This window comes from Ochlerotatus camptorhynchus, unplaced genomic scaffold (genome assembly GCF_037179485.1).
Source record: "Ochlerotatus camptorhynchus isolate MF236.1 unplaced genomic scaffold, CSIRO-AGI_Acam_v1.1 ptg000112l, whole genome shotgun sequence".
NCBI classification, from domain to species: Eukaryota; Metazoa; Arthropoda; class Insecta; order Diptera; family Culicidae; genus Ochlerotatus; species Ochlerotatus camptorhynchus.
Window position 1 is genome coordinate 309,003 of NW_027040602.1, and position 16,452 is coordinate 325,454.

At 40.3% G+C, this 16,452-nt stretch overlaps 1 protein-coding gene across 3 annotated transcripts in view; it reads right to left on the reverse strand.

The window, feature by feature from the left end:
* Positions 1 to 16,452, reverse strand: part of Asph (Aspartyl beta-hydroxylase) — a 35,127-nt gene that overhangs the window by 8,547 nt on the left and 10,128 nt on the right. The window contains exons 3-12 of one of the 3 annotated variants that reach the window (XM_065219853.1): positions 15,533 to 16,120; positions 15,215 to 15,319; positions 14,759 to 14,827; positions 14,459 to 14,476; positions 8,083 to 8,270; positions 7,913 to 8,023; positions 7,664 to 7,843; positions 7,359 to 7,578; positions 6,968 to 7,084; positions 6,141 to 6,380 (exon numbers count right to left, since the gene is read on the reverse strand). In XM_065219853.1, the coding sequence (XP_065075925.1) occupies positions 6,141 to 6,380; positions 6,968 to 7,084; positions 7,359 to 7,578; positions 7,664 to 7,843; positions 7,913 to 8,023; positions 8,083 to 8,270; positions 14,459 to 14,476; positions 14,759 to 14,827; positions 15,215 to 15,319; positions 15,533 to 16,120 (1,836 nt within the window). The remainder of the gene's footprint in view (positions 1 to 6,140; positions 6,381 to 6,967; positions 7,085 to 7,358; positions 7,579 to 7,663; positions 7,844 to 7,912; positions 8,024 to 8,082; positions 8,271 to 14,458; positions 14,477 to 14,758; positions 14,828 to 15,214; positions 15,320 to 15,532; positions 16,121 to 16,452) is intronic. The other 2 variants (XM_065219852.1, XM_065219854.1) reach the window with 2 other exon arrangements.

A 16,452-nucleotide genomic window follows, 5' to 3' on the forward strand; every position in this document is an offset into this window, starting at 1 on the left:
AAGGAAGTGCTGATGAAGAACAATTAGGAGGACCACACAATGGTTGCTGCCGAGTAAATAGATGATCGCATGACTGCTTCTATCGACAGCCGAGTGAACACTGATTCGAATGAAATTAATCACAATCTTTAACAAAATCAATCACAGCTTCTATCGAAATTAATTAAAAAATCAACGTAATTGATCCCGCTTACTAATAAGAATAGCCAGATATTTGAACACATATTGCTATTGGAAATGGTCACCATTTTTAATGGACAGTGTTGGCCATTTTTAACGAAAATTGACAAAACTTTTGAAGAAACAGTTTTCGTAAAAGTTTGACAAAAAATTTACATATATAGTCAGAAAATAACACATCAGCATTAGACTGGACCACATTCATATGGGGGGAATTTTGAAGTAGGACTACGCCTTTAATTTCTATACTGGGGGTCACATTAAAAAAAAAATCAAAATTCAGGCAAATCGAACACACGACACATTGCGCATGCTCACATGAGCGAGCTCAATGCTCGGTTGACCGCTCACCATTTCACCAGGGGAAGGAAGGAGAACAGCAGCGGTAATAACAACGCTTGCCAAATCGTTTTCTTCGTCATTTACTGTCGAACAACGGACGGATAAGCGTCGGACACGACGTACAGTACAGTGGAACAGCACGTATCGCACCAATACTAAGACGACGACGAATGCATCCACATCGATCGAAGGGAAGGTTTCCCACAATAGGCGCATGACTGGGCCACCGTCATCTGGTCGGCATCGACTTGCGCTGATGTGAAAGAGCCAAGTGACGCTAGTTGTTCTTTCACAACAATCCAATTCAGTGCTGGCCGGAGCACGTCTTGGTCTGGTAGGAACGCTCCAGCCCGTAGTAAAAACGTTGCATCACTTCTGATCGGCCACAGATGTGTCATGAGACCCAACGCTGTGGGCCACCATCGTTAAGTGCGTTGTGCGTTACATCATCGGCGTCGTGAAGCAATGTCATCTATGTATCAGGTTCGGGCGAGTGGATTTGCCCAACAAACAAACAGCCCTTTTCAGGGCCACCAATTCAAATACAGAAGGATTCAAGATAGTAGATTTTCGAATAATTAAAAGAACTAAGAGCAAACACGTTTGTTCCGACCACTCACGAACTTTGCGCTACATATTTCAGATCTTAGATGTAAAGTATTCATCACCTGTTTCTCTAACCATCGGCCTATACTTACTGATGTAGGTAAGTAATAATAGCATGATTCAGAATTGAATGTCACAAACAAACTTTTAAAATTATAGCTACCAATAATCACTATTTTTTCATCAGCTACACGGTAGCCGTCCCAAACGATCAAAAGGACACCAGAAGAAGAAAAAAAAACACCATTTGAAAAACAAAAAGCCTTTTTCAGAACAAACAATTCAAAAACGGAAAGAGTTAAGATAATCTCAATCTAGTGCCAATCACCGACGGACATCGATTGCCATCCATTGCCGGCAATCAAATGTGCAGGAAGGCAGCTTCCACACCTGCGTAGGATATCTCACCCATTTAACACACCTGGGCCGGGACCAACGGCTTTACTTCCCTTAAAAATTATAACACGAAACCGTGACGTGATCGAAATGACGTCTGAGGCAAAGTTGTACACGGCGAATGAGAACAACCCAAATTTGAGTTTAGTTCACTCATAATCGCCAAAAGTGCAGGAACTCAGCGATGAGTTATTTTGCCTCATGTTTTCCCAGGACTTTCCAGGGAAAAATTCCCGAATTTGAGAAAAGTAAATATTGGATTCACTCAGTCTATTGGTACTACTCCGAGACTGAATAAAATTTTCGTCAATTTTCTCATTTTCCGGCAGATTTTTTAGGTTTTCCACAGGAAACCATGAGACAAATTTTACTCATCGCTGAGTTCCTGCACTTTTGGCGATTATGAGTGAACTAAACTCAAATTTGAGTCGTTCTTATTCGCCGTGTATCGATATTCATAAGTTTGCCTTATGAAAAAACAATATTATTTGTTTTAAAATAACAAAACGGAGCATACTGTGGTCGAACCCTGAACGTTGAAATTACGGGGCTCGCCCACTCATTTGTCAACGCTTGGATAAGGCTAAAAACGTATAAGAATTACTAATAAATTAAATAACAAATGACCTAGTTCAATATTTTCGTTTTAGAAAAACTAAAAAGCTTATACTTTTTGAATATTGAAAACCTTGGACACTTAAAAATTTACAAAAATCGTAGAACAACAACTTTTGGTCAAATGTTTGAACATGGATAACTTTGAACCATTCGTTTCTGTGGTGGCAAGATAGAAAGTCCCCACTTTCGGTAAAACGATATTTCCTCTCAGTCGATTGATGTAGGAGAAAAGAGCACATGAGAGAGCAAGCATGTAGCTTATAAAGTGTGCTTTCGAGGATTGAATAAACAGAAGGATTTTGTGATCAAACGAATCCAGTCGTGTACTTATTTAAACTATAAGAAAGATACCTAGTAAATACCTGTCCAGTTCAGTGGCGACGAGGATAAAGGATAAAGTAATTTTTTCAAGTGTGCACCAATTTTTCACGACCGCGTGTGACCTAAAAAGCACTTTGGCGTGATTTTATTGGCGTATGTAGTACTAGTAGTATTTGATAAAAAAAAATCTGTGATTAGTAAAATTATCTGTGAAATCATTTTTATCCCGCATTGCACGGCGTGCCAGTGATTTTATTTTAATGCCCAATTTTAGTCGTCGTTAAGTGGTGTCGGAAGTGATTTTAGAGTCTTTTTCCGCCAAAACTACACTAATCGATTTTTTTTAATTCTTGTAGCAAAAGAATAGTTTTTTGTTCTGCGTAATTGTTCGTAGAAAGCAAAGACAACGAGCACCTTTTCTTTTGGACGCCATTGCATTTTGTTGGCTCTCAGATTCTTATACATTTTTTTTTATTCTTTTTCTTCCAAGTGCACCTCCGTGAGAAATCAATACTTTCGTCACCAGACAAGAGCTTTTTGACGCCATCACAATAAACTGTGGTAAGGTGGTAAAACCGATTTTACCGTTTCGGCTCAGTGTTGGTGAAGTGTCAGCGAGAAACAGATCGAAAAGTTTTCTAAAGCGGTGTTCGGTGCTTTGTTTACACCTTCTACCAGTAAAGTTAGTGTGGTTCATCGACCTCTTGGTGCAGTTCAGTGACCCGTTAGTTTGGTTCATCGACCGCTTGTTGCAGCGACCGCTTGTTGCAGTTTAACGACCGCTTGACGCAGTTCACTGACCGTTTGGTGTAGTTCATCGAACTCTAAAAGTGAGAATTACTGCTAGTGAGACTGTTGAAGCTGATAGTGAAAATATTCCTGCTGTTGCCGGTTAGAAATACTGCTGCTGTTGTTGCGACCAGGATTTGAAGATTTTTCTTGCATGCTGTTGTTGTTGTTAGCAGCTGGATCTATTCGTTGCTTGGATTTAGTGCTGTTTTGGACGCTTATTGGCCGCTCAGAAACGGACCGAGCTTTGGTTCGTCGCAGCGATAAAACAGGATGTCGATGTCAACAACCAGCGAACCATTCATTCCGGGTACGATTCCCTTTTCCCAGTACCTCGAACAGCTGGAGTGGCAATTTTTGCACAACAATTACAGTGAGGATAGATATAAGACCTCTTTTCTAGCTGTTTGTGGAACTGAAGTTTTCACTCAGCTAAAACTTTTGTTTCCGGGCAATAATTTCAAGGAATTAACTTATAAACAATTAACTGAAGCGCTCAAGAAGAGGTTTGATAAGAAGGATTCAGATGTGATCCACACATATAAATTTTGGACGCGTAGGCAAGGGACAAATGAAAAGTCGGAAGACTTCGTACTTGCCATTAAGCAGCTTGCTGAACATTGCGATTTTGGTGTTTTTAAAGAACGGGCTATCCGTGACGCTTTAGTGATTGGTGTTTATGACCGCCAGTTGCAGAAGCGGCTTTTTGATGAGGACGACTTGACTTCCGAAAGAGCGGAAAAGCTTATCGTTAACCAGGAATTATCTTCTGATAGAACTCGTTTTATGGACAGGGACGATGAGCGCAGAGGTAATGTGATTGCCAGGTTGGGTCGACGACCAGAGCGTACACCTGCGGAAAGGGACTACCGCAACAGGAGTAGGAGTATAAATAGGAGTCACAATCGATCCTTTTCTTATAGGAGCAGAAGTCAGGATAAAAACACAAATAAAACTTTTGTTTGCTCTTTCTGTAATAAGAAGGGGCACACTAAGAAATTTTGTTTCCGTCTTAAACGTAAGAGCCCTCGTAAAAACCGCCATGGGGTAAAGTTTATTGACTCTCCTAAGCCTTCGCCAGTTGCACATACTTCTGGCCTTTTCAAGAGATTAAAAGATGAGTTGAGCATAGAATCGGACGATGAAGATTTAGCTTGCATGATGATCTCGTCAAAACGTAGAGGTAATGAACCGTGTTACGCTGAAGTAGTAATAGAAAATCGTAGAATGAAGATGGAGGTAGATTGCGGATCTGCCGAAAGCGTTATATCTGAGGAGCTTTTCCTAAGAAACTTTAAAAAATGCCCTATTGAAATGTGTAAGAAGAGGTTGTTTGTGATTGACGGAAACAAGCTGGATGTTGTTGGTAAAGTGAAGGTTGACGCACGGTTGAACGGACTGAGAAAGGAGCTGTTTTTGGTGGTGCTACGATGCGAAAAGGATTTCATCCCGCTAATGGGACGGACATGGCTCGATTTATTCTACGACGGGATGGAGGAGTAAATTTTCTTGTTCATCGGCTCCCAAGCAACGAGTAAACGCCCTGACGGAGGATGAAACGGTGGAAGACATCAAAAGTATCGCTTGGTGGCAGAGTGATTTCTGCACATAGGCGACAGATCAAAGTCCCACCTGACTCTCGTTTGAAAACTAGAAAGTGTTTGGTTTTCCATGAAGAGAATTCAGGTTCAGCACAGCCTTCTGCTAACAACAACAACAACAACAACAACAACAACACCAGACGAAGCAGCGTAGAATTTCAGAATGAAGAAGAAGAAACAGCAAGTTCAGATTTTTATGGATACGCAACCGATTCTGGCTTATTCAAGGAAGCTTTGGTTCCACAACAGAACGATCGAATTGATCAACCCTATAGCAAACGTCGTAGAGAAGAAGAAGAAGATTCCGAATCCGATTTTTATGGATTCGCAGCGGATTCGTTCGTATTTCAAGAGGTTCCTGCTTTTGAAGAAGATAGAACTTCAAGTGCAGTAGAGCCAGTGCGGCGATCGAAGCGTCGTACAAAGAAGAGAAGAAAAGATGAATATGTTTATTATTGAATTTTAAATTCGTTCAAATTAGTTATATTATGTTTAAATGATTTGAATTATTGTAATTGAAAGTTATCGAAAAATGATTTTAAAGACAGTTAGGAATTTGAGCATGAGCCTAAGGCTTTTCTTAAGGAAGGAGGAGTTGTGGTGGCAAGATAGAAAGTCCCCAGTTTCGGTAAAACGATATTTCCTCTCAGTCGATTGATGTAGGAGAAAAGAGCACATGAGAGAGCAAGCATGTAGCTTATAAAGTGTGCTTTCGAGGATTGAATAAACAGAAGTATTTTGTGATCAAACGAATCCAGTCGTGTACTTATTTAAACTATAAGAAAGATACCTAGTAAATACCTGTCCAGTTCAGTTTCGTATGCCCAAGGTATCGGGTTAATCATGTTAATGTCTACAGATTTGACCGTAATTAAATCTGACAGAGAGTGTTAGTTTTCAGACGGATGTTGAAAAGTGTAGTATTAATTAATGAGAAATTCCGACCCTTCGGCAGTTCCTTGTCGACTTGTGTAATCATTCTTGGCTTACAATATCATATAGATAATAGACTCAATTTTGCAAAAAGTGTATTTGCTCACAAAGTAACATTTTCCGAGCTTTTCCCGGAAAAACTACTCGAACATGAGTAAAAGTATGGACGTCTGTCGAAAGTAGTTCCAATCGAACCGTCAAAATGCACTGGTTTGCTCGATTGGAACAACTTTTTCCAGTTTTGTGGTGACAGTCGTCCACACTTTTACTAGAGGGCTTTACACTATTCTGAGTCATCTGAGAAAAACAAGTAATGTCGAGTTCAGCGTTAACAATGATTCTCCAGCTACTCACCACTTCCTTCAATGTATTCAGTCTCATCGCTCTGTCCATGTCCACTTCCAGCATTGATGAAATCCTCGACGACCGAACGGGGCTGCGCAATACCCTGGGACGGGTTAAGCAATTCCTCAATCCGCTCGGCCTTCTCGGCCAGATTGGCGGCTGCCATTTCATTTCTCAGTAACCGGTCATCCAAGCTGCCCACCACCGGTTCTTCTAGTGGCTCCTCTTGCGACTGCTGATATGTGCTATCTTGAATAGCAGAACGAAAGCAAGCAGTACCCAATTTTAGCACTCTTATTTGGAGAAAGGGACACGAAATCACACCCATTTCTGCATGCAATTTTAACATTACTATATACTACCATTTTGGACCGAGCTTTCGGGTTTGCTCTTTATTACAAGGCAGATACACTTTATAACCAGTGATTGGAACGAGCAGCAGCAACAACAGCAGCGTTTTATGTGCAGTGTAGTCCTAGAGAATGCTATTTTGGTTTTAAATACAAATACTGAATGTGTGAACTTTGAAACACGGATACGGAAAGTGCAATTTATTAGCGCGCATACACGTGATTCTTTTGGGGTGTTAGGGAAGAACAGTTGTTTGAGTGTAATAATTTTGATTATAAGAAATCCCGTAAGAGAAAAGAAAACGGACACCAAAATAAAAGGCAAGTGTTAGGCCATGCAATAATAGCCACAAAGTCAAATAAAATGGTGAAAAGTAACATGAAAATAAAACAAAACTGGTAAACAGAGTGTCACATCCAGAGTAAAGAACTAAAAACAACATCAAAAAACAACAATTTAGAAGAAAAGACACGCCTAACACTCACTCGATGGCGCCGTTTGGGGCGTTGATTGGGGCTGTGGAGTCGAACCACGCGAGGAAGGCATCAACACGATTCGAGCGGCGCCAATCAGTGCAGCACCAACTAAGATCTGCACCACAACTGGAAATGTCGGAATGCTCGGTCAGCAAAAGACAGATGAACCCGAAGAACGGGAATTTGTTTGAATGAAATTTTGAAAATTTTCTTGTCGAAATAATTTTGCATTGTCCGAAGTAGTTTTTTTTTCTAATATATTTTGAAGGGAAAGCCATAAGTTGCACTTTCTCGAAAGTATTTCCATGGGAATGAGTGAATGAATGGAGCCTTAAAATTTTTCATTGTGATTCTGTAGCAAAAGAGCAGTGAACTTATTCTCCGTGATCACGATACTTACGGGATGATTGTTCTCGGGGCTCGTCTTTTTCTTGTTGTTGCTTCTGTTGGCTTCGCTCCTCCTGCTCCTTCCGTAACTTTGCGAGGTACTCTTCTTCGCCGCCATCGTTGTCGACGAAATTTTCAAAATCATCATCATCATCGTCGTCATCATCATCATCATTGTTGTCAGCATTAGCCTTGTTATAAGAAGGTTCGTCAGTTAGTTGGTCATCGTCGTCCTGCGAATCGAAATGAGATATTTTACAAACAGTGATCATAACACAACTGCATTCAAATAAGATTTCTTCAAAGCAAAATTCTTACCTTAGAAACAGCGATTCCGGGATTTACTTGCCCAGAAGGTTCTTCCTTTGGCAAGTTCATCATCTCGGCTAGTTTATTATAATTTTCCACTAACTCATCCATCTGACTCTTAAGTACCTCAGCACTTATCACAGGTTCTACAGGCAGCTCATTGGTTACAGAATCTTGTAACTTGACAGGCTACATGTTTCAAACAAACGCAAACTCAAACAACTGTTCAGAAGCGTGTAAACTAACTCTTAGACTTACCTTCTCATTATTGGCAGCATCTTTCATATCTACAACATCTTCAGTCTTATGATCTCCTCCAACGCCTGCTCTCAATTTGTTAACTTGATCATTCAAAGCGTTAGTTTGGTTCTTAAATTTGCAAATAATAAAACACTTAATTCAAGATCAAAAATTCCTGCTAAACGCACCTCTTCATCGAATGGTGTCTTTCCGTCATCATCATCATCATCATCGTCGTCGTCGTCAGCCAACTGATCGATTTCTTTGGCGATAGCATCGGCATCGTCATCGTCATCGTCATTATCATCGTCCACCGGATTTTCGTCGTCGTCGTCGTCGTCGTCTTCAACGGTTTTCTTGCTGCCGACCACCGATTCTAAAATTACAAAATATCCACATGTTTATTTCGATTCGTTACCATTGTTTCAAAAGCGCTGACACGGAAAGTTAACGATCTGCTGTTAGGTGTATGATTCAGTAACGGTACAAGCTAAACGGGATCTATTATAGATAGAATATAATACTCATATATATTTATAAATATTGTTTCTTACAATATCATTACAGTTGCAAAACGATATAGTGGATCTCAGAATTTCGAAAAAGATTGTAGTTTTGTTCCTTATCGCAAAATATCCGTATTTTTTTGTTTTGTCATTAGGGTGACCATTTCCATGTTAGAGTGGTTCTCAGAATCGATATTTTTTCAAAAATTCATAACTTTTGAACAAACCATAATATGCAGAAACGCTGTAGAAAAACTTTGCTGCTGATCTCGAGCGGCGGGGAATGAAAGGAATAAAGTCCAGGTGGTCAACCATAAACAAAAGTGAGGACAATTTTGCTGGCTGCCTGGCACAGGTTCAATCTCGTCAGCAAAATGGTGCTTCTGCGGAGGACGTGTTACAGCAAGCGCTTATGCTGTATAACACCAAGAAAGGAACATCGTTCAGCCTGATGCACTGCTTCAAGATATTGGAGAGTGCTCCAAAATAGATCCAAGTTTTTCCAGCTTGAATATAGACTGTTCCAGAAAGTATAAGCACACCTTATTTTAACGGTCACTTTGAATATAATGAAATATTTCAACGTGTTTTGGCTGCGTCCTTTTGTTTGCTCATTTCTGAATGACATAGCATCAAAAAAGTGCTCAGTTTAGTGTTTCCTGTCAAAATTCGTGGTCTTACTCCGGAACAACGAAAAAGTATCGTGCACAAATGGTGCACTGTGAGCGGACTCTCCTTGAGAAAATTGGCCAAGGAAGAGGGTGTAAGCGTCGGAGCGGTACGAACTGCGATTAAAAATATAGAGAACAGTGTACGTTTGAAGATGCGCCGAAGAGTGGCCGGAAATCCGGTCCTGTAAGTCCGGATATCGATAAAAAGATCAGGGATGCCTACAAACGAAAACCAGCGACTTCCGTTCAGGATGTTGCGAAAAAACTAGGGACCTCGTCGAGTAACGTCATGCGTGCAGACTTTGGCTAAAAACATACCGGATGCAGAAAAAACCCAAAAGGAACCCAAAACAGGCCGCGTCCGTGAAACCACGGCCCGCAAACTCTACGATTCGTTATTGTGTCGAAATTCTGGGTGTATAATAATGGACGACGAAACGTAAACTAGATTACAAAGCGCTTCCCGGACCACAATTCTATACTGTAAGCGAAGGCAAGGACATCCCCGAAACGGAGAAGGCAATTTTTACCGAAAAATTCGGTAAGAAGGTTATGGTTTGGCAGGCAATATGCGAGTGTGGTAAAACATCTAGTCCCCGCATCACAACGGAGACGATGAACACTCAGAAATACGTTAAGGAATGTCTCCAGAAGCGATTGCTGCCGATGATCATTACGCAAAGGACACTTTAGAATGGTACAAAAGTCAAAATGTATGTTTCGTGCCGAAAGACATGAATCCGCCGAACTGCCCGGAGGCACGGCCAATCGAGACCAAAGCAAAGCTTCGGGGATCGTAGTGTGCTGTGCTCGAAGAAAGACATGGAAAATTTTCAGCCGTCAATTTTTGCTCCGTTTTTTCTCGAATTTTGTGAAGTTGTAATTAGATTTCGCTTATGCTCCCGCTCCAGAAATTTGTGGCATCGCAAGTGATAGTTTTTAAGTTCAGTTTATTTATGCGTTGCATGATTTTATGAGCGGTCGCTTCGTGTTTGCGTCAAGGAGCAATTGACTATATTAAACCTGAGGATTGATCCCCGTAAGGCGGGTCTATGATCGGAACTACTACACCAAACGTGACAGAACTGCTTGCAAAGGATACACTTGGACTGATTTGGTGAGATTGTTCCTTTTTTTACTTTTATCTATTTAAACTTAATTTCTATGAATCCGTAGCATTTGGAATCATTTGATTCGGATGAGACTTAACTTTCATCCTATGGATTTTAGACATCCTATTTTTTTAGGAGACATCCTACTAAATACGTGCCATCTACAAAGCAGGAATTGCTTTGATGATGGAAGTGTACACGCAGTACCAATATACATTTTATATCGGTACTACATGTATGCGGGGCGTATTGTAAGTTCATGCATTGTTTCTTCTCATTGTAGACAGCGAATAACGAATAGAGAGCAAGGGCGCTATAACCTAGGCGAATACAGCATTCCCTCCGTATAGGTTATGTCCGCACACCGCTCTCTGTTGTCCTTCGACTGAGGTTGGCTGGATCGATTGAGGGATGGTAGTGGGTGGGCGGTGCCGTCCACACTTGTACGGAGGGAGGACTGTACGCTCGAACACAAGGGGTAAATACCTGTGTTCCATCCCAGGAGATCGGACAACCAAGGAGTGTACATTAACTTTCTTAGCTCGGTCACTCCCAACGATTTATATAGTCTATTTTCAAATCCTGCATACGGAGCGGTTGGTACGGTATGTCCCCGCTCTTTGATTACCTGTGGATTAAATGTTAACCACTGTCTATACTTATTAAGTAGACATGGTAAACATTCACTTCCACAAAAATTAACTAAACGCTACACAGTAGGCCTGGCCGCTTTATTGTTTGTTTCACATCCTTGATGTGCAGCAGGCATTAATAATGACAAGAAAAATGATAGATGTATTTCTATCATTTTCCAGGATTCTTTCAAGTACTGGCTGTGTATGTGTAGACTAGACTAGACTAACCAAAGCAAAGCTTCGAAAATTAATAAAACCAGCGGACGACATCCAAAAATTCAAAAAAGATTGGCCAAAAGTGGTCAAAATGGTGGTAAGTACCACTGTGCAGAAGCTAATGGGTCATGTTCGAGGAAAAGTTAGGAGTCTTGGCTATGATTAAATATGTTGATTAAACGAGAGTAAAATATTATTTGAAATACAAATACAAATATGATTTGCCAAATAAAATTATTAAAACTTAAAAAAAAACATGACTTTTTTGTTATTTTGAAAGTGTGCTTATACTTTCTGGAACAGTCTATATGTATGTACAAAATAATTTCTATCATACTTTTGTCCAGAAATTAACAACAACTGGGAAGCGTAAACGCTCAGCCACTCCTCAAGAAGCGGAAGAGGAGAAAGCAGTTGGATTACCATGTGACGAAGCGGAGAATTTTTCCTGACCTGGATGCTCTCGGCCAACCAATGGGACAGAAAGCAAGCAAGCAAGAAAAAACTTGGCTGCTGCTATACTCTAAAAAATCTTCACGCCCGGTTTACGTGAAATTTCACGTACCTGATCTGTATTTAGAAAATCTCAAATGTAACGTGACGTTAGTAACTTTGACCTGCATTACACGTCATGTCCACTAAAAATGTTGGTGAAATTGGCCGTATTTTCACGTAAACAGATTTAGTGTATTTGTGTTTGTGTGTTTGGGACTTCAATATTTTCGCGAAATTATTTTAAAAATTCAAAAATAAGAACATTGGTGACCATATTAAGTACTCAGGACCACACTTCCCGAAATTTTCCTGAGGTCAATGGAACTTCTCTGGAGTTCTCGGAACTTCCCTGAAATTCTCTTCAGAACTGCTGTGAAGGTCTCCTCCGAACTACTCTGAAACTCTCCACAGAAAAACTCTGAAGTTCTCATTAGAACTAATCTGAAATTCTTCTCCGAATTTCTCTGAAGTTCTCGTCAGAACTACTTTGAACTTCTCCTCTGAACTATTCTGAAGTTCTTCTCAGAATTACTTTGAACTTCTCCTCAGAACTACTCTGAAGATCTCTTCAGAATTACTTTGAAATTCTCCTCAAAACTACTAGGAAGTTCTCCTCAGAACTAAGTTCTCGTCAGAATTACTCTGAAGTTCTCATAAAAACTACTCTAGATCTTCGATGAAGTTTTCAACATTATCCTGAAATGTACGAAGTTGTCCGAATATTCTCTTGAAGATCTTTAAACTTTCCCGCTAGTCGGGAGTTCCCTAAAGATATCTTTACTCCCCCAGAAGTTCTTTTAACTTCTCAATAAATTAGAGTTGATTAAATTCTACTGATGATTGAGTTTTGGACCGATTATTGATAAATAGTTTTTCAACCACTAGCCAAGATATCAAAAACCTTAAACATGATTGGAATTTAAATTTAGGAGCTCGGCTAGCTTAGCAGCTGCCGCATTTGCTTACTGAGTAGAAGATCGTGGGTTTGCTCCCAAGATCATCGAGAACAAAACAATTAGTATGGTCGCATCGACTGCTTAAGTGAATCATGACCCATCTCCTACCAAACTATCCAACTCCGTACCATCGATGGGGGCGTCGGTGAGTCGCTGGCCTCCCGTTAAGTAGATGTTTCATCAACAATATCCTTCCTTTCCCCATAGCGGAGAAGATGGGCGTGGCCGGTAACGGTAATTGTCATGCTTTTCCTGGTCTGAACTTTGATTGGAGAACTATTCACTCCCAAATTGTTTTCCTTAAACAATCAGAATAAGAACGTTAAAGTTGATTCATGGCAGTTACCAGTTTGCAATCTATGAATTACTCCGTTACACACGTCCTTGCAATCAGGTGGGAGTAGGGAAGGAATAATAGAGTGACCTTTGTTGTTTTTGGGCCGTGTTTACCTCTGCACCCCTACTCAATTTTGCCATGCTTGTATATCATAAAAACTAACTTTGATATACATTCTTTCTGCTTGCAAAACTGCTTTTGTAAACAATGGATCCAACCGCCGATTTCTCGCCTATAAAAGCTTCTACCTGCGAACCAACCATACCACCAACTGATAGAGAAAACATTCCTCTACTTGATGGTGTTGTGAGCGACCTTTTATTCACGATACATCGGCGGGTTAAGCCATTGTTTGTTTGTGAAGAATTTGTAAAGTGTTAACAAATATATTTGGGATTCAACTGTTTCTAATATCAAGTTGATTTATTTATTTTTTGATTGTCAACATTAATAGCTCATGTAGCTTTTGAAAAAGCAATCCGTCATTATGATTACATTAAACCTGTGATTTTGACAAACAAATAAATTAATAAATGTAGTAGCTGACCCATCTTGCCTCACCTTACCCTACTGATGATATCGATTATACTCAGATATCGCATTTAAACTTCAGAAAATTAAAGAATGCATAGCAAATGTAATACCTATTTTCGTATTTTTGGATGATACCTACATAAACCTACATGTTACCAAAACGGAGAATAGAACAAACAGAAATCATAACACAATAAGGACTGTATCTAATTCCTGTCCTACTAAGTACATCCCGCACAATACTTCTCTTTTTAAAGCGATTTGTCCAAAAAAAATGAAAGTTTGTACTATGGATGACTTCTAATTAAACTAACATAAAAAAATATATTGTATTTAAAATATGTCACTGTTATTCTATTTTAAAATCTACGAGATTCAATTTCGTCCTAACACGCCACAGGTGGTGGTACTACCAACTAAGAAATATTTAAATTGACCGTTAAATGCGTATTGGATGAACAACTTGTCAGTATTATAACTGTTTGTCTGTGGTATAGCTTTTAAATTAAAGTACCATCAGTGTACCAATTACCGCTCATGTTCCAATTACCGTTCATTGGTGCTGAAAACTGCGATATTTCAAATCTACATAGCCCATTGTTGTTCACTGAATCATTGCCCAAGAGTAGCAGAAATTAAAACCTAAACCACATGAGAAGATTAGAATTTGAAAAAATTACTGTTTTTCATACCAGCGAGCGGTAATTGGAACATGAGTGGAAATTGGTACACTCATGGTATTGAACCAAACGGTTTATTGAATAATCTAATGTGAAATCAAAGATATTTTTGATATGTTTAACTCCATTGGACGAATACAGTTGCTTAGGCCAAAGAATCACTCTGTCCTATAATACTACTAAGATGATAAAACAACGCGGCAACTTTTGTACAATCTGTCGTTGGAAGCATAATTGTCACATGTGTATATGAAACTCCATACCACATGGGACAATTATGCGTCCACCGACAAAGTATTCAACGTAGAGTTAGTGGACATATTCGGGACCCAAAAACCAACGCCTCAAACATGCTGGAAAGCGATGAATTCAGCAAATATAAAGGCAGCCTATGATCTCAAAATCCACAAAACTCTACTAACCATCCTCATCATCATCATCTTCATCATCATTATCGCTGTCAATCTTTCCATCATCATCATTCTGATCGTCTTCTACAAAATCAGTGTTGATCTCATCTTCATCATCGTCATCATTTTCACCATCCGCATCATTCCGATCGCCTTTATCGTCATTGTCTTGGTCGTCGTCGTCATATTCGTCTGCAACCTGATTGACCTTGGAATCATTTTCATCATCGTCATCTTCGTCTTTTACGAGCTTAGGTTCATCCTTTTCATCATCATCATCATCTTGTTCTGCGGCAGAAATCTCATCCTCACCATCATCTCCATCATCATTGTCGTCGTCATCAGGTTGCGCGTCAACAGTCTTGGGGTCTGCAGTTGTAGCTTCGCGTACGGGAAATAGAATAAATTTTGTTTTCTCAGTAAACAGCCAATCGAAAAAAAACAACAAAGTCACACACCATAAGCAACATGTAGGCATGTACATGTGCGCTCGAAAAACAACATTATCGGAAAAGTCAAAACTGAAAAACCACCGCCACACTTGCGCGCGCCCCCCCAATCGGAAAAGCTGTCCCGTATCGTTGGTGTATCTCTTTCATGGCGGGACGGACACGATCCACAGAGGAAAAGCACTCCAAAACAGCAAAACCACAATTCGACGCGGCGAAAAATACACAAAGCAGAAAACGCATGAAGCGGAATGCAAATTCCCACTTGTACTCACTCGGGTGTCGGGTTAAAATTTGAAGTAGGAAAATATCGAATTACCATCTTCTTTATCGTCATCGTCGGCGTCTTCGTCACCGTCGTCAACATCATCGTCATCATCAGCCTGATTGTCATCGTCGTTATCATCAGCATCATCTTCATTATCTGTTTTTCATCGGGGAAATGATTTTTCCGCGTTAACACATTTATTCGATTGTTACAAATGAAACGTTGTTAGTTTGCACACGATTGCAGTTTAGAAAAGGCGTCATAATAAACCAGAAAATTCCGGAGCTAGCAATTCGTCTCTCATTGTTTTACGTAGGAGATTCAGAGCGGAATGATTTTGCGGCAATTGTTTAAATGATTTCAACATACCATCATCATCGTCATCATCGTCCGCTGCAGCTTGAGCTTCCTGTTCAGCCACCTTCTTCTTGGTGGCCACAATCTCCTCTACTTCATCGTCGTCCAACTTGGGAAGCTCGCCTTCATCTTCATCATCTTCCAGGTCACGTTCATCGTCATGATCTTCCTCTTCAGCGTACGGGGCACCATCATCTTCGTCCTCTTCGTCATCGTGATCTTCGTCACCATGATCCTCGTCGCCATGTGCCTGATCTTCATCGTCGTGATCGTCCAGTTGGTTGAGGGCTTCCAAAATTTCCTCATGGTGGTGGTCATCTTCGCGGTTCTCATCAACCCACCCTTCAAAGTATTCGGCATATCGTGATTCCGAAAGGGGTGTATCGGCATTCGACAAGCCTCTGTTTTCAATAATGATCAAGCCAATCAAGGCACCCAGGCCGGCCAGTAGGATGAAGAACACAACCTTGGCACACCAATGGCCTCCGGTTCCGTGGTCGTTGTGGACGTGCATCTGGATGTCACCAGACTGAGGGGCAGTTTGTGCGGCTCCGGTCGTTACCTTAGGGGCGGGAGTTTCCTTAACGGTATCCTCGTCATCTGAAGAGAAAGAAGAAAATGTGACTTTATGAACATTATGTTAGGACCGGCTCGCATTTTCGAAAGGTACAACAGATGCAAAATCCTTGTTGTGATGGATGTCACAGTGAATCACTGAAATTGGAGATCTATCGTGGTCGCTGAATTTGAGCAAGGATCTAGCCCTATTGTATTCATCATTTTGAATCAATAAGAAATAAACAAAATGCAGCAAGAAACATGTTCATCGAACAGTCATTTAAAAAGCATGTTTAGAAAGGTGGAGCAGGCCTGAACTACATATACATATACATACAACAATGTTCCTTGCACATATCTTAAATAAGCATAGC